General features: G+C 46.5%; 1 protein-coding gene across 1 annotated transcript in view; it reads right to left on the bottom strand.

The window, feature by feature from the left end:
- Positions 1-11,165: 11,165 nt before the first annotated feature.
- The window catches only part of SGSM1 (small G protein signaling modulator 1), a 76,444-nt gene continuing 64,759 nt past the window's right edge, over positions 11,166-22,850 (bottom strand). The window contains exons 20-25 of the mRNA XM_081884584.1: positions 20,439-20,563; positions 19,050-19,132; positions 17,844-17,953; positions 16,500-16,596; positions 15,891-16,058; positions 11,166-15,019 (exon numbers count right to left, since the gene is read on the bottom strand). Coding sequence (XP_081740710.1) covers positions 14,931-15,019; positions 15,891-16,058; positions 16,500-16,596; positions 17,844-17,953; positions 19,050-19,132; positions 20,439-20,563 — 672 coding nt within the window. The 3' untranslated portion in view covers positions 11,166-14,930. The remainder of the gene's footprint in view (positions 15,020-15,890; positions 16,059-16,499; positions 16,597-17,843; positions 17,954-19,049; positions 19,133-20,438; positions 20,564-22,850) is intronic.

Here is a 22,850-nt window from a genome sequence, read left to right as displayed (position 1 = left end):
CCACATTTATTTGCCGATTCAAACGTTTTTTGTTTCATTGATTTAATCTTCCATTCTATTTCCTGATTTATCAGTTTAGAATATTGTGCCTGGTGAAGTTTAATTTCTCTCAGAATCAGCTGTGACTTCGGATTTACTCTTAACTTCTTCTCTAATTCTTTTATTTTCTCCAAGATCTTGTCTTTCTTTTCATTTTGTTTCCTTTTCTTAATAGCATTCTGTTGTATTAAGAACCCTCTCATCACAGCTTTACTTGCGTCCCAAATTGTTCTTTTTTCCACCGTTGTGTTCAAATTTATTTCGAAATAGTCCTTCAAAACTTTTTGGGCCTTTTTAGTAATCTCCTGATCTCTGAATAAGTTGTCATTCATCTTCCATCGAAAGGAACCGGTTGGTAACAATGTCAAATCCATTTTCAAAGCGTTATGGTCGGAGCAGGTCTTTGGGCAGATTTCCACTTTCCTGACCTTAGGTGCCAGACCTCTAGTAATCCATATTTGGTCGATTCTTGTCCAAGTCAGATGGGCTTCAGAGAAGAATGTTCCTTCCTTTCCCAAGGGGTTTCTCGTTCTCCAAATGTCAATCCAGTCCATATCGTCTGTCATTTCAAAAAAGGTCTTTGGTAGTCTGCCATCTTTAGTAACTTTTTGACTTTGCGACTTATCCATATTAGTTGATACAATCCCGTTCATATCTCCCATCATAATGATGTTGTCAAAGTCCAGATACTCCAGCATGCTCTCATGCAACTTCTTATAAAATTCCGATTTCCCTTCATTTGGTGCGTAGATTCCTAATAGAATAATTTTTTCTCCTTGATGTTGTATTTCGACTGCCAAAATTCTGCCATGTTCATCTTTAAATAATAATTTAGGTGAAAGGCTCTCCTTTACATATATCACCACCCCTCTCTTCTTTACTCTATCTGAAGATATAAATTCCTGGCCAAGTCTTTTATTTACCAAAACTTTTCTGTGGAGCCTAGTCACATGTGTTTCTTGCAAGCAAATAATGTCCAATTGTTCCTTTTTTAATATATGAAAGATTTTCTTCCTTTTTTCGGGAATGTTGCAGCCATTTATGTTCCAACTCAGAAGTTGCAGAGACATCCTGTATAAATCTGGTTATTTTTCAGGGGGTGGTACCTTGTCTTCAGAATCCAAGGGTGCCGGTTCCTTTGGTGCTCCAGGCTCCGGCAATGATCCAAGTCCTTTATGAAGGTCTTCTCCGTACTGGTTCAGAAATTTATCTCTATCTTCCAATGTTCTAATTTTAATCTTCCTCCCTCTAAAGGTAAAAGATAGTCCTTGAGGGAAGTCCCACCTAAAGATGATTGAGTTGCTCCTCAGTAGTTTTGCTAGTTCCAAATATTCAGATCTCAAATCCAAGAGCTGTCTAGGAATATCCTTGTAAATTTCAATTCTTTTACCCAAAATGTCCAGTGATTTTCTATAATGTAGGCCCAAAATCTTGTCCCTTTCCTCCTTTGATCTCACTGTTATCAAGCAATCTCTGGGCTTGTCTTTTCTTATCAATCTTCCAAGTCTAAAAGCTGATGTAATTTTAAAGTCTTTTTCCTCAAGTTTCCACTGCTCGGAAAATATTTTGGTCAAAAACTCAGCCAGGTTGTCTTCTTCTACTTCGGATACAGATCTTATCCTTAAGTTGGTCTCCCTATTTTTCAATTCAATCATCGAAAGATAGGTCTGATGTTCACCTACTTGTTTATTGAGTGGTCTCACCTCTTTTTCTAACTTTCCAAGTCTTTGGCTAGTGTCTTCAGCCAATTTCCTGTTCTCCTCTGTAGCCTCCTCCAATTTTGCAATCGTTTGAACATTCTGTGCCACTTGCCCAGTTAATCTATTTAGACATTCTGTGTTCTGGTCTATTTTCGCTGTTTGTTCATCAGCCTTTTTGTCCAAAGATTCCACTCTCTTATCCAAAGATTCCAATTTTTCATAGATTTTTTCTAAAATGGAAGCAGCTGATCCTGAGGCCATATCCTCCAATTGTAATTCCTCTGTCTCTCCTCCCCCTGCCTGTGGCAAGGAGGCAGCTTCTTCCTCAGAGTGCAAAATAGGCACAGACGATCTGCGTTGTTGTAAAGTTGAGGCTAAAGTTGTTTGTCTCGTTCTTGGTCTTTGTTCTTTTTCTTTAGTCTCCTTTGCGCCACTCATTCCAAGATTATCTGGTAGTCAAGGTCAAGCTGAGTTGTTCCCATGAGAAAAAGACGGCCCAGATGGCAGCACTCAGCCGGCAGGCCGGGAAATAGAAAGTAAAACAATATCACTGCTGTTAAGTCCAAAAACCTCTAGGGGGAGCTTAAAATATCTTTCAGGAAGGATTACCCAAAAATAATAAAATTTAATGTCCAAAAGCCTTCAAATGTTAAATTTTTAGCAGAGTTGGTGTTATGGAAACACAATGTCTCAAAACAGTACTTGCTGGTACTTCAGTTGGTGTTATAAAGTAACAAAGTCCAAACCTCTCAAATTTTTCCAGTTTTTGTATCAAAATGCTTGAGTCTGCAAACTGACTGCTACTGTTACCAGGCAGTTCCAGCCCCTGGTTTCCTTCTTTAAATTGTAACTTCAGCAGAGGAAGATTTCCCAGTCCATGCTAACACATAAATCCAATGCTTAAACTCCTTTTCTGCCTTTAAATGCAGTTCAGTAAATGCTCAGATCCAATCAGTAAAAGATTCACTTACAGCCTCCACTCCTCCAGCTCTTTGCTTTGAAGTTCAATGGCAGCGGAAGACGGACTTCCTTTTTCTTTTCGTCCTCCGCTTTCAGCCAAATTCAGTTACTTTTTAGTCTCGAATTGATTAAAAGTCTTTATTACTCACGGGTTGCTATTTTCAAAGTGCCAAATCCAGGAAGAAAGGTCAGCGCTCACCGGCAACAGCTTCGCGGCTTCTCTCCGCCGATTGCGGAACGACCCTCAGCGCCGCTGCCTCCTCCGCGATCCGGAGCCCCTTACGGGGTTCCTTCAACGTTTCGGGGGCAGCTCCTGGCGCCCGCCGGGTCCCAAGACTGCAGGCTTCTGCCGCCTGCAGTTTTCCGATGTGGGTCTCCGCTTCGCCGTAGCGGACGACCCGTTCTCGAGCGGAGCTCCCTTCCCGGTTAGGAAAGGGCAGCCATTACCCTTCGCGCCGCCTCCGGAAGTCTCCACTCTTTTTTTTTCCTGGGTAGCAATTGCAATTTCCTTTGCCTCCTCTGCAATCTTTCGAGTTGTGGCCGATTCCTCTAGGAGTTTTTCGATGGACTGTGTGTTAGAATTCACCTTCTTTCCCAGTTCACTGATGCTTGTAGTATTCAAGTCAATTTTTGCTGAGGCCTCAGCTACTTGTTTGTTAGTTTCTGCAACTTGTTTATTTGTCTCTGCTACCTGTTTCGTTAAATTTTCCAAAGATTCATTAATTTTGCCAAGTGCCTGTGCCAAAGCGTTTTCAGATAACATAGCTTTTGATTTTATTTGCGAGGCAGCAGCTGCTCCTGTGCCTCCAGATGTTGAAGCCCTTTGCTGGTGTGGAACATCAATCTTGTATTGTCTGTCAGACCTGGTAGTTTTTTCCTGTACCAGCTCTATTTCCCCTTTACCATAACACTCTCATGCAAAGCCAAGGTCAGTTTCACACCTGTAGATTTGTTTTGAAAAGGAAATTTCCAGTGGCTTAGCTGCTTAGTTGTTGTTGCAACAAAGTCTCCTCTAGGGGGACAAACTTCCAGCTTCACTTTGCAATTTTTTTGAAGCAAATATGTTCTTTATAAGTCCCCCATATCCCCTAGAAAGCCACAGTTTCAGTTGCCATAAAGATTACTTTATTGTCAAAACAGTCTGGAGACACTGTATCTTTCGCAGTTATTTCAAAAGTCTTTACCTTTAACGTGCTGACAGCCCACTGATCGGCTTCCCTGTCAAAGGCAGCCCGTTCCCAGGATTTTAAGGCAGCGGATGTATCTTTATTCTCCCCTTTTCTTGCAGGTATATAATGTGCAAATTCCTCCCCCTCCGCTCCTGCAAACAGGGGAGGAACCGCTTTTTTGGAGGGTGTTGGATTTGAGCCTTTTAAAAAGCAAACATCTTTCAAAGTTACAGCTTTACAGTCTCTTTGCGTTAGACTATTTACAGGCAGGAAAGGCAGACTTCCTGTTTATGCCTTTCCCGTTTCGGTGCCAAAATTCTTCTAATTTTGCTCCAATTAAATTGATTAAACCTACTAACGGGTAGTTGCTTTAGAGTCCAATTTTCAGGAAGAAATCAGCGCTCTCCGATAATGGCCGTGTGGCTTCACTCCACGGAATGGGTAGACAACTCTCAGCACCGCGCCGCTCACCCGTTCCCGTTCCGAAGCCTTTAAAAAGGCTCCACGGTTTGGGGGGGCGCAAATGGTGCCCGCCGAGTCTCCTCGCTCACAGGCTTCACCGCTGTGGTTTTTAGGGGTCCCCGCTTCGCCGTAGCGGCAAGACCCAGTTCGATTCCCTCCATGTCACATGGAGCTCCTTCAATGAGCATCATGATGTTCAGCTTGCGTCGCGTAGGTGAGTCGGTTTGGCCAATCGTGGTTCCAGATGGGCAGTGGCAGTTGGTGAGAGCGAAACAGCTTTCCTTGGCAGACTGGAGTGAAGACTTGGACTTACGAGTCGGTGAAGGGGGGGTGTCAGACGGAGCCAATCGGCAGACCTTAGCGATGCGGCCCCTTCTGGAACACTTCCGACAGATGGCATCTCTGAATCAACACTTGGCACGGGAATGGTTGCCTCCGCAGCCGGCACATTCTGGTTGGCCCTTGGACTTCTGTTGGAACTTCCTGCGCTCCCGCTTTGTCTTGTGCACGTCATCGTCTTCACTGGAGGATGCCTCATCACTGCTGGCCTCTTCGTGATGCATTGGAACTGGCTTCCTAGCAAGACGCGGGCTGCTGGCCTTGCGGATCTCCTGGGCAGAGCGTTCAGCAGCTTCTGAGGCCACAGCCTCCTCAATGGCTTTCTGTAGTGTGAGGTCTGGCTTGGCGAGGAGACGCCATTGCAGATGGATGTTCCGGACCCCGCAGACAATTCAATCCATCAGGGCATCGTCTAAGTCTCGGAACTCGCAGTGCATTGCAGCCTGTCTGAGGGCAGTGGTGTAGTTGTTGATTGACTCCCCCTCTGCCTGGTTCCGGTGGTAGAACGCATGGCGGGCAGCAATCTTGGACGGCTTTGGCGTGTAGTGGTTGTGGAGCTTCTCTTGGATCGTGTCCCATGGTGTTACTTGGACTGCTTCAGGCGCAACCAATGCTCGAGCCGTCTCAAACACCTCTGGCCCACAGAGGCTGAGGAATAGGCCCCGCTTCCGTTCCTGTGATACTGCTGTCAGCTCGTTGGCTTGGAGGTAACAGTCGAACCGAGCGAGGTAGGAGTCCCATGATTCAGAGGCTGGCGCAAATGGCGGTAGAGGCACAAGTGAAGCCATGGTTCCGATGCCGACATGGAGGCGATGGATGGAACACCGTGCTCTAGCCAGAACAGGCAGCTCTGAATTGGTTCTGTTCAGTGATTTCGCTCAGTGATTCAGCTCAGTGATTCAGCTCAGCTCAGCTGCATCTGGCTGTGCTCTGATGTCCATCGATCCCACTTTCGTCGCCAGTGTTAAGTTGTGGACGAACATAGCAGACGACACAGTAATTCTTCAAACAGCTCTTCTTTATTCAGATGTCAGAACAGAACTAAACTGAGGAGCTCAGCCAGCCTGCTTATATAGAGCTCCAGAACAATGTAACTGTTGCCATTTTCTAAAACTATCCAATCACTGGATGTCACTTTTCGATCCTTCATTTGCATAACTATCTACAGTATCCCCCTGCTGGCCCAGGGTGAGAACTTCAGTACATAACACTGTGTATAGTCCTGATAATGTCACTGAGTCCCTTGTGAGAAATACATAAGAATAAATTTAAGGATTAAAGGCAAATGGATGAGCTAAGAGGATTTGCAGCCCAAGCATCTCCCCTTTCTTCAAATACCTAATTTCAGCTTAGTTCCCCTCTTCCTCTTCCAAAGCTGTGTAGCTCTTCCAGCCAGAAAAGGATTTAAAAAACATAATATGCAAATCAGAACCGTTTATGTAGACCAACAGTAATCTCTTACCTTCACCTGGTTTCTGTCACTCCATAATGTTGTATCTCTGCACCATATACTGTACTGAAGAAAGCAGACAGCTGTATAGAATCATAGAATCATAGAGCTGTACATGGTAAAGATGAATTATCTTGCATTTCCTTCTTTGACAAATATATAAACTTGCCTTTGCCACCCTATGTTAAACCTTTAGGTAAAAAAAGCAAATGGCAGTTTCCCCACAATGGTCATTTTCCCAGTTGAACAGCAGGGCTTGGATGAGAGGTGCCATTCAGGGGCAATGTGGAAGAGATGCTACACAGCCAGGATTGAGGAAGGAGATTTTTATTTAATCCTTGTGAATCTCATGAGACAACTCTGCAAACTTGTCTATTAAAATATCAGTGTTCGGAAATAATTTGCTCCAGTTGCCACTTGCATTGCAGGGGGTGGGCTAGATGACCCTTGGGTCCCTTTCAACTTTACAATTCTATGATTCTAAGGTATACTTGAATGTTTAGAAGACTCAATCATTTTTAAGCTAACAAACCCTACCTATTTGAAGGGCCATAGCTCTGCGGTGCATACAGAAGGTCCCAGGTTCAATCCTTGGCATCTCCAGAGACTCTGAACCTGAGTTGACAATACTGAGGTGCTCTGGTTATCTCCCACATTGACTACTGCAATGTGCTTTATGTGGGGCTACACTTGAAGTTGACTTGGAAACTACAACTAATCCAGAATGCGGCAGCTAGACTGGTGACTGGGAGTGGCTGCCAAGACCATATAGCACCGGTCCTGAAAGACCTACATTGGCTCCCAGTACATTTCTGAGCACAAATCAAAGTGTTGGTGCTGACCTTGAAAGCCCTAAATGGCCTTGACCTGAATGAGTGTCTCCACCCCCGTTGTTCAGCCCAGACACTGGGGTCCAGCTCCGAGGGCCTTCTGGCAGTTCCCTCACTGCGAGAGGCCAAGTTACAGGGAACCAGGCAGAGGGCCTTCTCGGTAGTGGCGCCCGCCCTGTGGAATGCCCTCCCATCAGATTTCAAACAGATAAACAGCTATGTGATTTTTTAAAAAGACATCTGAAGTTCAGGGAAGTTTTTAGTGTGTGATGTAGTATTGTGCTTTTACTATTTTTTGTTGGGAGCCTCCCAGAGTGGCTGGAGCAACCCAGTCAGATTGACAGCATATAAATAATAAATTACTGTTGTTGTTGTTGTTGTTGTTGTTGTTATGAGTCAGACGGACCAATGGACTGACTCATTGTAGGGCCATTTCCTATGTATGCATTAACACCAAGAAAGTTCAGTGCTGTCACTTGTGGATTGAGCCAGCCAATCAGCATAGCCAGCCCTGAGGGATGACAGAAGCTGTCATCTAATATTGAGAGGACTGCAGGGTTCCCACCCATTATCTACCACATGGTTAGCCAACCATGGTTCCCTCCAGATGTTGTTGGATTACAACGCCCTAATTCCCAACTATTGGCCAGGCAGGGTGGGAGGGAGTTTGGGAGTCCAGCAACATCTGGAGAGCCCCACCAGGACTATGCCTGCTCTAGACCAAACCATGCCCAGTTCTTTTCACTCTGCAGCCTAACTAATGAGAGATCAAGACACCTTTCATTCCTATAAGGTGCTTTGATTGAACCTGTAAGACCTAGGTTGAAAGGTCTGTCTCATCTTCCTGGCCTTGCTAAACCTACATTAATGGGGAGCGGGGGACACAACCCTCTAAGAGCAGAGGTGGTAGGGGAGTGCAGAAAGTCCTGTGGGGACACATGAGCCTCGGATGCAGGTTCCAAGTTCAACTCCAAGTAGAAAGATGCTGGGTTAGCAGGGCTGGGAAAGCCCAAGACCTGAAAGAGCTGTTGCCCAAGGCCTGCCCTATTTGGCTGCTCTAGAATAGAAGAGCACCCCACCAGAATGAGTATATTGTCCTGTGTCCTTCAGAGTGCCCAGTATACTTTACAATGTGAGAAGTCAGTGCCTGCTGAATGGGGAACTAACTTCCATGTCAAATGGGCTGACGTAGAGACTGCAGAAGCTGTTTGCATTCTAAGCAGTCCAATCTCATTCACTCCACCCTCTTATGACAGCATGGAATAGCTCTTATTCACCCTTTAATGATAATACAAGAAGCCATGCTTAAAACAAGGCAGGGTTTATAAGTCAAAAACTGTGGCTTATGGGTGTCATTTGTTTGTGGTTAATAAACCGTAACAAGCAGGGCTCAGTGTTATATGCAAACCAGGCTAGAGAGACATAACTCAGAATCTGTCCCAATCCCAACACCAGAACTGTTACATATAACAGCCATATTTTGTTTGTTTGTTTGTTTGTTTGTTTAATTATTGATTTGAAAATACATAGAACCATAGAGAATATATAACTTTCTTTTGTCTTTCTGGCCCCACAGAAATAAGTTACAATTAACATTGGTTAACAAAATATCAAAGAATTTTTTTAAAATAACCAAGATTATGCCACAGAGCGGAATGCAAACAGGCAAAAAGCAGCACTTTTATTGTCAAACATTAACTATGAAAGCAACATCAGGGCATTTCATAAGGAGTGATACCAGAGTAGCCCAAAGGAGCCCGCTGAGACACACACAAAGCAGCAGCAGCAGTAGCAGCAAGTTGTGTCAGGCAGCAATCACTCAACAGGATACATTCAGAGCTCATGTTTTCTTGCTCCAAAAAAGGTACCTGAAGAACCTTCCTGGGTTGCTTGACACACACACACACACACACACACACACACACAGAGAGAGAGCGAGAGAGAGAGAGAGAGCGATACCACCTTTCCAACCAGAACCCCCACTAAGCTTCCAGCTTTGGGTGTGTCTCTTTTGGCCAAGATGGAGCCCCCAGCCCCACCCCACCATAACTGTCAACCTTCCCTTTTTTGGGCAGGAAATTCCCTTATTTAAGTGCTGTTTCCCGCTGCTATCCGGGTTGTTAGATATCCCATAGACTGTCTCTGGGACAGGTGAGCCTGCTGATCCCTTATTTTCAAATCTGAAAGTTGACAGCTATGCACCCCATCCTGGTTAAAACAAAAACGAAGCTCTGGTGATTAGGACACAGTTGCCCACAAGCCAACAATTGCTAATTCACACGGAGAAGCTGTAGACCATGGGTAGGCAAACTAAGGCCCGGGGGCCAGATCCGGCCCAATCGCCTTCTAAATCCGGCCCGTGGACAATCCAGGAATCAGCATGTTTTTACATGAGTAGAATGTGTGCTTTTATTTAAAATGCATCTCTGGGTTATTTGTGGGCATAGGAATTCGTTCATTTTTTTCTCTCTTCAAAATATAGTCCAGTCTGAGGGACAGTGGACCAGCCCCCTGCTGAAAAAGTTTGCTGACCCCTGCTGTAGACCAACCAGGGACCCTCCAGATGTTGTGGGGCTCCAGCTTCCATCAGCCCCCACTCCCAGCGCAGCTGCATGATGATGGGGCTGATGGAAGGAAGGCCACATAGGCTTGGTCTGATAAGAACTGTAGTCTTAAAAAAAAAGTGCCCTTCAACCCTGGGTCCTCAGATGTTGCTGGACTACATCTACCATCATTCTTGGCCTTGGGTTAATTTGGCTGGGGATGATGGGAGTTGTTGTCCAACAACATCTCAGGGCTCAGGGTTGCAAAACACTGGTCTATAACACTCAGAGTGTACCAGGTTGGCGAAGGCTGATTTAGATGCACACAAATCTCACAGCTCCAATTCACAAGTGCTTCTCATCTTTGTTCTGGCATACTTCCTTGTGTATGATAGCCCGCCCTGCTGAAATGAATGGGGATTTCTCCATCACCACCATATGCAGGAGGAGATCATAGAACTGTAGAGTTGGAAGGGACCCTGAGAGTCATCTAATCCAACCCCCTGCAATGCAGCTGTCCTGTACAGGGATCGAACCTGCAACCTTGGTGTGTGTGTGCACATCAGAGGGTGTCAACAACTTTGGATTGGGGCCAGAATCCAGACATGCAGCAGAACAGAGGCACCCCTAAATGAAAGCACAGCAATACATTTTCTCTGCTTTGAACTTTGCATTCCCTTAAGGCACGGATGGGACACCTGAGGCCTTCCAAATGTTGCTGGACTACAACTCCTGTCATCATCCCATATTATTGGCCCTGCTGACTGCAGCAGATGAGAGATGGGAGTCCAGCAATGTCTGGAGAGCCACAGGTTCCCTATGTTTGCTTTAAGGTCTTCAGATAGAGCTGACATTGGAAAACAAACACACGCACACTAAAAAAGAGCTGGCTGGAACAGTTATTTCCAAATATGCCACTTGAATATTCCACAGTCAGCCTGTTGCAAAACTTGCTTCTTCCAGCACTGTACACTAGTCAGAGGAGAACACAAGAACACTTGGTGTTCAATGGCAAGGGTATTTACTACACACAACAGAACAGGTATCAAAGTCAGCTTGGCTCCAACGTAGGAAAAAGCAGAAACGGTGTTGCAATGGAAGGAGTGTGTGCTTTTTCAAACACCAAAATAGCAGCAATTGAAACCTTTAAAAAAACATATCTGTGGCAATTATCACCAAAATTTCCAGCTGCAACTTAAGTCCCAGTTGAAAAGGAGGGACATATAGGAACTATGCAAACACCATTGATAGCCTTATTCTCCATGAATTTGTCCAATCCTCCTTTAAAACCCTCTACTTATCTATATAAGGGATGTGGGTGGTGCTGTGGTAGGTACAGGAGCAGGGACCGAGCAACGGGAGCTCACCCCGTCACGGGTATTCGAACTGCCGACCCTTCTGCTCCTGCCAACCTAGCAGTTCGAAAGCACGTCAAAGTGCAAGTAGATAAATAGGTACCACTCCAGCAGGAAGGTAAACAGCGTTTCTGTGCGCTGCTCTGGTTTGCCAGAAGCGGCTTAGTCATGCTGGCCACATGACCCGGAAACTGTACGCCGGCTCCCTCCGCCAGTAAAGCAAGACGAGCGCTGCAACCCCAGAGTCGGCCACGACTGGACCTAATGGTCAGGAGTCCCTTTACCTTTACCTTAAGATGCTACTAGACAATTTTTTTCATAGGGATTCAGAAACCTGCCAAGTCTCTTTGGCAAGGTGATGGGATGAGAGAGACATATCACTTTACACCCCATAGGAAATGAAGCCACTTTTTCTTGCAAACTATTATCTGTCTTTATCCTCTGACGTGCAACAGAACAGCAACAAACCTCCACTACTACTCCCAATACACTCAAAGAATTTTGGCATCTGAGGAGCAGCAAAACGCTTTTCTTAAAAGCAATGATTTCTTAGTGCCCTGCCTAACTCACATATATATTTTCTATACTGTACATATAATATTTGTATCTTTATAATATATAGATATAGACACACACACACAAACAATTTCCTGATCAACATTTAAAAGATATGTTTGGCGACATTGAGAAAATAATGTATTTGTTTGCATAATGCTTCACGTACACAGAGTTCAGGACGCACAGAGAGAATCAATAAAGACCTGTAAATAAATAACATTTTCTTTGCATTTAAAAGTGCTCCCCTTAAAACACATGCGCGCGCGCACACACACACACACACACACACAAAGCAAGACTGCTATCAAATGGCCAAAATATGCTCTCTCTGATAGCATAGGCAGAAAGTGCTTGGCTTGATTACTCGGCTAGCTTTTAAAACAAAACCATTTTTTAAAAGGGATTTCAGAAAAACTAAAAGGTCACCCCAAGGGGTGAGTGCAATGAGTTCATGGTGATGTAGCATTGCTCTGAAAACAAGAGTGTGACATGGGAGTGGAAAACCCTTGTGCTAACAATTGCAAAGTTATATACTAGAAACTACTTCTCAAAATTTAGATACAGCTTCTCATAGTGTCAAAAACAAAGACAACATCAAAAATCCCCTGCAGATGCAGCCTACGCACTGCATCTCACCCTTCCTCCAATAAATAGAGAAGATGGACCATGTTGTCCTCACGGTCACTCTGTGAAGTAGGCTGGAGGGGCAGGAAGTGACCAACCAACAGCTTCAAGGGTGAGCGAAAATTCAAAGCAAGTCAAGGTCCCATGCTCTTTCCACTGCATCATACCATTTCTCGCTGCCATCTCCAGGGCAGCTGGCTCCTCACAACTTGCTTGGCAAGGACACTGCCCTGTAGAAAAGGGCTAGTCAGCCTGCTTAATTCTCTTGTTTGGAGTTTTCCAAAGTGGAAAGGTTTATCTTTCAGAAACAGGTCACTAGATCAAGTTTGTGCTTTTAAGAAAGGAGGGTGGAAACACTAGCATCCACAGTCAAAAAGCCCAGCACAAGCAACATGTACGTACACCCACCCACCCCATGGACTGCATGGATCCTTCAGTCCCAAACTTTATCCTTAAAATACCACATTGCCCTGCCATCTCCCAGAAAAAGCTCAGGGGGTAGAAGTAGTAAGGCAGATCAGCTCCAGAACAGGAGGAAGTAACTTGTTTTGTAACTGTTCCCCTTCCTTATGGGGACAAAGGGGCAAAAGCCCACTTGGCACCACTGCCCAGGGGCACGATTCTCTTGTGCTTTAGTATCTGGCTGAGCCTGGGATGTGCCTATGTCTGCTTTGGAGGGCGGTGCCTGATTCTTTAACACTTGCCAGAAAAAGGGAGTGCCCTACCACTTTGTGGAAGTCCAACCAGCCACCAAAGGCCATGGGAACTCCAAGCTGAACTTGTTTGGGGCAAGGAATCCAGTTTGCACTACTGGTCCACTTGGCATGGCCTCCTTGCACAGCCAGTGATGGAAGCATGGGACTTACAGCTTGGGCGCCAAATGGGAAGGGCAAAATTAATGGGCTTGGGCGAGGTCAGCAGCTCCCTCTCCAAACTCAAATCCCCAGGGCTTTGCATAGGGAAGCCAGGACAGTTAAACCAGTTTGAGTGTACTGTTGAGACAGAGCTCCCTGCTTTGAAGTGCAGCTGCCAAGGACTGAACCCCCGTTCCCAATTTAAGGATGGAGGTCATTAAGGGTTACTCACTTTGGAAGCGGTGCTCTTTGACCACACTCTCCTGAAAGAAGAATAGGAAGGGCTTAGCATGGAAGTACGAGTAGCCAGCACAGAGACCCAGCAGGGTGGGTGGGATGGATTTTGCAGCACTGTTTAAGAGACTAGTCCTCTGGAGTGAGAGGGAGGAGCATTTACTGGCTACGAGGAAGGCCTTTTCATGACAACAACAACCAAACAAAATATAGCCACTCACTTAGAGATGATGGCAACCTTTTCAGGAGATTTTTTAAAATCAGGAAACCCATTTAATTTCACTCTGTTTCTTTCTCCTTCTCTTTTAAAAAGAACACCTGAATTTTTAACACAGACCAATTCAAATATTTGTCCTCACTGTTACTTCACACTAGAGTGCTAAGAAGACTGGTTAATCTGGTGCTGAGCAGAGACAACACAGAGGCAGAACTTCAGAGGAGTCACAGGATCAGCTCCATGGACTGCCATTTCCATCAGCCTTTCCCAACATGGGGCTCACCAAGTGGTGTTGGACTACAACTCCCATCATCCTTGACCATTGGCCAGGCAGACGGGGGATATTGGAAGTTGGAGCGCAACAGCATCTGGAGGGCACTAGGTTGGGGAAGGATGGCTTACCTCCTCTAGTAAGTGTTTATAGACTTTCTCCAAGAAGTATCCTGTATCCTGTACTACCACATCATTCAGAAGGACAATGTGAAGGAGAGGTGCAAAGTGTGTGTGTGTGTGTGTGTGTGTGTGTGTATGTGTGTGTGTTAATAGGCCGAGCCCAACCTCCAAGGTTCAGTGTTGAAGAGAGGAAACTCCTGAGGCTGGACCAGAGCAACCATCGGGTGCTTTCTGCTTTGAAACAAAGGAGCCATCTAGGGCAGAAAGAGAGAAGCGAGAGAAAAATTTCAACGAGATGCCATCAAGGCCCTGGACATACATGATGGCTTTGCAACCTCATGATAGAAAAGCAGGATGCTTAAGTCCTCAGTCCAGCAAAAAATGTGCTGGGTTGGAGAACATGTTTTTTTTGTCAGGCCCTGGTCAAGGCCAAAGAATGGCAAGCATCCCCACAGAGCAGGATGGAATAGGCCAGCCTGGTCTCAGTCTGCTATACGGTTTCCTAAAGAAATATGGTGACAGCGATCTGGGGCACTACAGAAAATTTCAGGAAAATCAGGAAGAGAACAGAAACCTCAGTGGCGAGATGGCCTCAACTGGCACCCTTCAGAAGGTGAGAAAGCTTCCCCATAAAAGGATGACCTCGGCAAAGCCTCACCTTTTGATTAAAGGGCCAAGAGTTAGATCCCGACCTGCACATTTTGGAGGTGATAGGGGAAGGAAAAATGCTGGCTGTTTAAAATATTCTCTCTGAAGGAAGATCTTGACAGATCCCAGCCACCCCTTTTCAAAGCTGTCACCTTGACCTTTCCAAACAGGAACAGAAGGTAATAAAACCAAACATCCCAATAAACAGCCACACCCTTTCCACCCACCTAACAACTGACCTCTGTCCTCAAGGCAAGGTTTGTGCCAGTCAAGCTCCATCCTACCTGAATGAGAAAGGAGGCAGAGCTTGTGAGTTCTTTGGTTAATTGTCATCACGGAAACAGAAGAGCCAGCAGGCAGTGGCTGAAAACACCCAGCCCATGCAAACGGTGGAATGACTGGCTGGGAGACTGCCTCTCCAGGGACTGGCTCACGTTGATGGGGAGAGGCATGCTCCCTCTCTAGCACTCTGCCTTATGCGCTAGTCCAGCCTCCAAATGTACACAAGGGTTGCTTCAGTCTCCCTTCCTCCTCCAGGGCAGATGTTCTCTCAAATCACTTGTTCTCAATGAGTGTCTGGACTTTGTAGACAAGGTCCCGCGCCAGCTTCAGGACCTGTTGAGTGTTGTGCCGCTCTGCCATTTCTGGAATGGAAGGAAGGAAGGGTCAAGCAAAATGGAGGAAGAAGAGAGGGTAGGTTCAAAGAAAACAAGGTGAGGTCTCTGCCCTTGTCTCTATCCCCACACTCAGGCATCCTGCAGGGACACCTTTGGGAAGGGACCACAACTATGTGGGAGAGGCCATGCTCAGCACACCGCAAGTTCCATCCCCAGCATCTCTAGTTAAAAAAAAAGGATCTGTATGTCATGTGCAAGATACAGAGGACATTCACAACACACATGCATATCAGTTGGGCAGGAAAGCAAGAAGATGGTGCAAAAAAGAGCTCAGCAAGAAGTCAAATACAGTGGTACCTCGGGTTACATACGCTTCAGGTTACAGACTCCGCTAACCCAGAAATAGTGCTTCAGGTTAAGAACTTTGCTTCAGGATGAGAACACAAATTGGGCTCTGGCGGCGCGGCAGCAGCAGGAGGCCCCATTAGCTAAAGTGGTGCTTCAGGTTAAGAACAGTTTCAGGTTAAGTACGGACCTCTGGAACGAATTAAGTACTTAACCCGAGGTACCACTGTAGCTCAGTCTGCATGTAAGTGAAAGATTGCTCAGACTAAGGCCAAAGTCTACAGCTTGATGGAAGTCCCTCCCGGCAGCAACGGATCCCTAAAGAGTACCTTTTGGGCTGCTTTGGTGGTGGTACTGCAGTGCAGCAGAGAACAAGCCAACATTTCTCTCTGCCTGCACAGAGGTCAGAAGGCAGCTCAACCTCAAAGTCCCTGGCTCAGGACTCCTGGAGGCTGGCTTGGTGCCTATTCCTGAGGGGCACAGATTTTGCAGTGCAGTCATTTGGGACAGAAAAGTGTCCTCAACTTCAGCCCTAGCCCATTACAATCTGTACCGTTGAAGAACTTGATGATATCTGTGAAGTCCATGTTGTTCTCCAGGATGATGTCCCGATAAACCTCCACCAAGGCAAGAGCAATGAAGAGGACATAATGAGACGAGGAGATCTGTGCTGCTGCCCAGATCGTTTCCCAGACAGAGAAGACATCATTGTAAACTAGCTCTGTTAGAAAACAGGAACAAAAAAAGAACAGTCATTGAAGCCATCTGAAGCGACCAAAGCTAGGGTTGTCATATGCCCTCTTTTTCCAGGACACGTCCTCTTTTTCATGGGTATGTAAAATGAGAGTCATCATAATGATCCATAGTTAAAAGTAGAAGTCAGCAAATGTGTCCTCTTTTTTCCTCTTTAAAATATGGCAACCCTAAAATGCAGAAGTGACCCCCATCCCAGAATTCTCTGCAGCAAACAGTGTTGTGCAGCAAACCTCAAAGAGGACACCAGGAAAAAATTGGGGGGAGGGACAAAGAAGGGCAATTATATTTTACCTTCTCCCAACTCCTGTCCTCAGGATGCTACCAGGGCAACTCATGCTGCTCCAGCTAGTGTTAAAAGATGTGTTTAAGTCAAAATGCAGATGCAGACCCCATACCCCCAACGCACCTCGCTTAAAATCCAGGAGAAACCAGCGGTAGCAGAAGTAAAAATGCGTGTAATCGCCATTTTGATGCATCAGCTCAAACAGCTCAGAGTCTAAAATCTACCAGAAAAGCAAAAGCTTCAGGATCTTGTTTCTGCAAGAAAACCACATTTGCCCCCCCCTCCGCCACAAAACCCCCACATCCTACATGCAGCAAGGTGCTCAATACTCCCTTGACCTCTTTTCAAAGAGCTTCACAGGACATGGAAGTATCAAGCAGAGAACCTAAGCAACACTGCCACCCTTTCTTTTCCTTGCACAGGTATTGTGCCTAACAGCAGGCAGAATGTGTCTCTGAGAGGAGCTTTCAACAACTGAATTTCTACTGATTAAAGGCACTGGGTTCTTTCCAGGGGTGTGCATGTGGAGGGCATGGCACCCCTCCTTAGGGCCCCAAGGCAAAAACCAAGGAGCTTGTTACCCCAAACAGTAACCAAGGGTGGGATTCCAGTGCAAATTGAGGTTTGCATAATTAAAGTAGACTAAGAAGAGCTTCATAGTGAAAAATGAAAATATTTCCTTGGATTTGAAAGTGTTCAACATGCCATGGAATGTGCAAAGTTAGAAATATTTTTAAAAGCCAGAAAAACTAAAAACAGGATACAGCAAAGATCCAAATTTATGGATATGGGAGGAAATGTTGCAGTTAAAATGCACATGCACTGGACATGTAGCAAGAGATGGCTCAGGAAAATGGAATAAAGCAAACACAGAGGCCATACAATTTCAGAAGACCACCTGTGCGGTGAATGGACAATCTAAAACTAACAGTAGGACTCATGTGGATGCAGGAAGCAAACAACAGAAAGCGATGGAGAGACTGTGAAGAAGTGTCTATCCAAAGACGATGTGAGACACTGTAGAAGTCAGAAAATGAGCTGTCAGCGTGGCCCAACAATTTCATGTTATGGAATTTTCTGGTTTAGAAAGCTGTGTGGAAATGGACTGGAAAGTGTGGGGTAAATGAATGACTAACGGGAAGGTGAAACTACTGAGTTGGGTTTTCCGGCGTTATGGAGTATGCTGGCGACACACAACTCTACTTCTCCATTACATCTGCAGGTGAGGCAGTGGAAGTGCTGGACCAGTGTCTTGCCTCGGTCATGGACTGGATGAGAGTCAACAAACTGAAGCTCAATCCAGATAATATGGAGGCTCTGTTAGTGGGGGATTCCCTAGGCCAGATGGGTGGGAGGTTGCCTCCTAATTTGGGAACCACTGATCTAACCTCTGCATAAGCCTCTGACAAGCAGATCATGGTGAACACTCCATGGAAAGGGTGAACTGGAAGAGTTCCTGTTCTTTACCTGGATGAGGGATCTCATGTTGGCAAAGTGAGTGTCCATGGCGCCTCCATGGGGGAAGTTCTGGTTCATCCGCTTCATAAGCTCTGTGAAACAACTGAAGGCAATGGCCTCTGAACAAGGGCGGGGCGGGGGGGGTGAGAGAGAGAGAACGGGGGAATCAGTGCCCTGTAAACCTGGATCTCACCTGCTTTTGCCCAGAAGGAAGAGGACCCAGGCCACCCAAGGACACAACCAGGAGCTCTCTGTGTGTTGGCTGCCAAAGGCATGCATGTCCAGGTGACAGTTTTACACATCCTGGCTTGGGGAAAATCGCAAAAGTGCTATTTCTTCTCCTGCGCAGGATACTCCTCCTCCAACTGCAGACCCACATTCCAGCCATGGCCTGGAAGCCACACCAATTAGGCTGTTCACATTGGTCTGACAGTCATGTGGATCTTTGGGGATCAGCACACATCAGAGCTTTCTGCATCCTGATGATCCAGCTGCCTCCCATGTGCCATGGAGCTGGCTCTGAATTTGTTTTTTTAAACATCAGACATGTCCCTGCTTCAAGCTGTGAAATATGAGTGGGCAAGCCTGTCTCATCTGGATTTGGAGAGGTGCAAGAGGGTGAGGCCCATATTCTACAATCTCCCACCCACAATGGAAGCACATCTGAGTGGGATGAGAGAGCACCTTGCCTTGGGAAGTGCACTTGGCCCCCTCCTGCACATGAAGAGTTGGATCAGACCAACAGGCCCATCCATTCTGTTCTCACTATGAACAAGCAGATGCCTATGAGAAGCCCACATCAGTTGCTCAGAGCCATTTCATTCAAGCAGGCTCTCCTTGCACATGGCTGATCATGTTTTTACATTTGCTGATCCTGTTTCCTTGGTTGGTGGACTTATTCCATTGGGTCTTTTTATGAATCACAGAACTGTAGAGTCAGAAGTGACCCCAAGGAATGCAGGAATCATAGTTAAAGAGTCCCTGACAGAGGCAATCCAATCTGTGTTTAAAAACCTCCAACAAAGGAGAGCCCATCACCTCCCCAGGTAGTCCATTCTGTCTGTAAACTATCATGAATGGTGCTTTTGCACCATAGAGTCAGGGCAAAAATGTTATAAATGAACCAATAAATGAATAGTCCAGCGAGGGGATCCATCAGAGCCAGAATTCCCCAGACTGTTAAGGCTGGCATAGTGGCAAATAGAGAGAACTCACCATCATCCAGAATCACAAGCAAAGGAGCCAGCAAGTCACACATCCCCTGGACATAGCCAATGTCAATGTGGTGCCAGACGTAGCTGCAGAGAGACAGGAGGCTGGGTGAGGTGCCAGAGGTCCTGCAAAACAGCTGCCAAGGCCCTGATTTCAAGGGGTCAGCAGCAGACCCAGCAGAAAAAAGGAGCAAAATCTGTGTGGAAACATCCCAAACCTGTGTCCCTCCCATAAACCATGCATGTCTGCAGACCTATACAGTGGTGCCTCGCAAGACGAAATTAATCCGTTCCGTGAGGCTCTTTGTATAGCGGTTTTTTCGTCTTGCGAAGCAAGCCCATTGACAGCTTAGCGGATTAGCGCTACAGCTGTCAAGCGGCTTCCAGCGACCAGCTGTTAAGCGGCTTATCAGCGGAACAGCTGATAAGCGGCTTAGCGGCTTAGGAAAAGGGCGAAAAAAGCGAAAAAACCCCGCGGGGGGGATGCAAGATTTTTTTCGTCTTGCGAAGCAACCCCATAGGGGAATTGGTTTTGCGAAACGCCTCCAAAACGGAAAACCCTTTCGTCTAGCGGGTTTTTCGTCTTGCGAGGTGTTCGTCTTGCGGGGCACCACTGTATTTCAGCTGCCAGTTCATTTTGCTTTCGTATAGGAGGATTGCAACATTTGACCATACAATCATAGAGCTGGAAGAGACCCAAGGGTCATCTAGTCCAAGCGCTTGCAATGCAGGGATCACTGCTAATTAACCCATAGGTAATGAAACCACAGCTGATTAAACCAATTAATCAATAAATAATTTTAAACAAACAAAAGCAATTTGATCAACAAAAATGGTGTCATTGATTAAACCACCCAGATTCTTTTCTTTTCTTTTTTTTAAGATGGCATGTGCTGTCTTAGAAGAGGCACCAGCAAGACAGGGAATGCAGAATGCCTCTTCTAAGATTGGGGGGGGGGGCTGCTGCAATGCAGAAATGCATAATCTCAAAGCCCCAAATAGCCTTTGGGGGTGGTTGGTTCCCCTCTAAAAATGTTGGCTTAATAAATCAATCAGTGGCAAATCCTCTGTTTAATAAGCTGAGGCTTCATTGGGTCTGTGGGATAACCAGCTTCCTCTAACCAGTACTGAGCTGGGTGTGCCAATGGCCTGACGTGGTATAAGGGAGATCCTTTATTCTGAATTATGAAGACTGGAATCTCACTTTATTTTTCACGGGAAGGGCCAGGGTTCCAGCCTTCGCTCAGCCTGCAAAGGGCCCTCTGTGGTCAGTACATGGGCTGCTCCTTGCGCCAAGCATCCTCTGCTCCCATGGTTCCTGGCCCAAAGAGTGACAGAGTCGCCTGCAAGGAACGACACAGCCAGTCCCGCCCCCATCCCACTGGGCAGCTACCTGCACATGATGTTGCGCAGCTTCTCCAGGTTGGCTGGTGAGAAATACCAGTAGTTCCGGTCGCACCTCTGGACATCCTTCTCAATGCGGTGCAGGTTCACAGTGTACATGTCAAGCAGCTCTGGCTGCGGAAGCAGAAAGGGCAAGGAAACACATCCCAGTTAACTTTCAGCACAACTTCTGCTAAGGTACATGCAAGGGCCTGTCCATGCCACAAACTTAACAGCTGGTTTTAAAAGTCATAGAAGTGCAGAGTTAGAAGGGACCCAGAGGGCCATCTGGATCACAGCAAAATGACAGGCGGATCCTGCTGCCCGAGGCAGGTGGGCCAGTCCTGCCTCAAATGGGGCAATAAAGGAATGAAATGTAGAAAAGTACATGTGGTGATAGTTTCGTTATTTACAAAACTATTCACACAAACTCAAAACTGAGCTGTTGATATTAGTAAATCAATTTTAACATCCCATTGATGTCAAGGGGACTAAAATATGATTACTTCCTCTCAATCTATCCCATAATCTCTGGCCTTAAAACTGGGGGGTATTGACTTTGTTACTATGATATTTTTTAATAATAATAATTTTTTATTTATACCCCGCCCTCCCCAGCCAGAGATGGGTTCAGGGCAGCTAACACCAGTAAAATCACAATAAAAACGTCGGGGAAGGAAAAAACCAACCAATTTAAAATACAGGTTAAAATACAATTTAAAATGCAGCCTCATTTTAATAGTAGCCCATAGATCAAAACCATAAGGGGAGGGAAACATAAGGGTCAGACTAAGTCCAAACCAAAGGCCAGGCAGAACAGCTCTGTCTTGCAGGCCCTGCGGAAAGATGTCAAGTCCCTCAGGGCCCTAGTCTCTTGTGACAGAGCATTCCACCAAGTCGGGGCCAGTACTGAAAAGGCCCAGGCCCTAGTTGAGACCAATCTAACCACCTTGTGACCTCCAAAGTGTTGTCATTTGTGGACCTTAAGGTCCTCCACGGGGCATACCAGGAGAGGCAGTCCCGTAGGTACGTGGGTCCTAGGCCACATAGGGCTTTAAAGGTTAAAACCAGCACTTTAAACCTGACCCTATACTCCACCGGGAGCCAGTGCAGTTGGTAAAGCACTGGATGAATGTGATCCCACGGCAAGGACCCTGTAAGGAGCCTCGCCGCGGCATTCTGCACCCGCTGGAGTTTCTGGGTCAGTTTCAAGGGCAGCCCCGCATAGAGCGAGTTACAATAATCAACCCTGGAGGTGATCATCGCATCACTGTGGCCAGATCAGGGCAAGAAAGGTAAGGGACCAACTGCTTAATACGGCGAAGATGGAAAAATGCCACCTTTGCTGTGGCTGCAACCTGCGCCTCCATGGAAAGGGAGACATTGAACGTTACACCCAAGATCCTGACAGAAGGCGCTGGCACTAATTGAGCCCCCGCAAAAGATGGGAGTTGGCGCCCCAACCCCATGTCATCCTGACCCAGACAGAGGACCTCTGTCTTGGAAGGATTTAACTTCAACCGGCTCCCACGCAGCCATCCAGCCACAGCTTCCAAGCATATGGTCAATGTGTCTGGGGCCGAGTCAGGACGGCCGTCCATCAACAGATAAAGCTGGGTGTCATCAGCATATTGATGACAACCCAGCCCAAAGCACCAGACAATCTGGGCAAGGGGGCACATAAAGATATTGAAAAGTATTGGGGAAAGGATTGCACCCTGTGGCACGCCACCCACCAAGGAGTGCCACGGTAGCTCCCTCATTAGTGCTATCCTCTGTCCCCAACCTGCGATAAAGGAGCGCAGCCATTGTCGGACTGTGCCCTGAATCTCCATGTCGGCAAGGCAGTGGTACAAAAGTTCGTGATCGACCATGTCGAAGGCTGCTGACAGATCTAAAAGAATCAGCAGTCCCAACTCGCCTTGATCCAGCTGTCTACGGAGATCATCTGTTAGGGCGACCAAAGGCGTCTCGGTCCCGTAACCAGGGCGAAAGCCGGACTGGAATGGATCCAAAGCCGATGTTTCATCCAGAAACCTACCAAGCTGTTTGGCAATCACTCTCTCAGTTACCTTACCCAGGTACGGAAGATTCGAAACCAGGTGGTAATTGGATAGATCTAAAGGATCTAAGGATGTTTTCTTTAAGAGCGGATGCAACACTGCTTCCTTCAACTCCCCTGGGAAAGTCCCCGTGCCAAGGGAGTGATTGATGATCTCACCCAGGGTGGCCCACACCTCGTCTGCACATGCTCTAATCAGCCAAGACGGGCACGGGTCAAGGGGGCAAGTGGTGGGCCTTCCAGCTTGGAGGAATCTGTCTACATTGGCAGGGAGTATCCGATCGAAGTGGTCCAATACTGGACCCAAGGAGAGTCAAGGGGCCTCCAGTTCTGTTACTGTATCCAAACTGGCAGGGAGGT

The sequence above is a fragment of the Podarcis melisellensis genome (assembly GCF_964234715.1).
Source record: "Podarcis melisellensis genome assembly, chromosome: 13".
NCBI lineage: Eukaryota > Metazoa > Chordata > Lepidosauria > Squamata > Lacertidae > Podarcis > Podarcis melisellensis.
The sequence above is the reverse complement of the archived record's forward strand: the minus strand, read 5'-3'. Positions and strand labels throughout refer to the sequence as shown.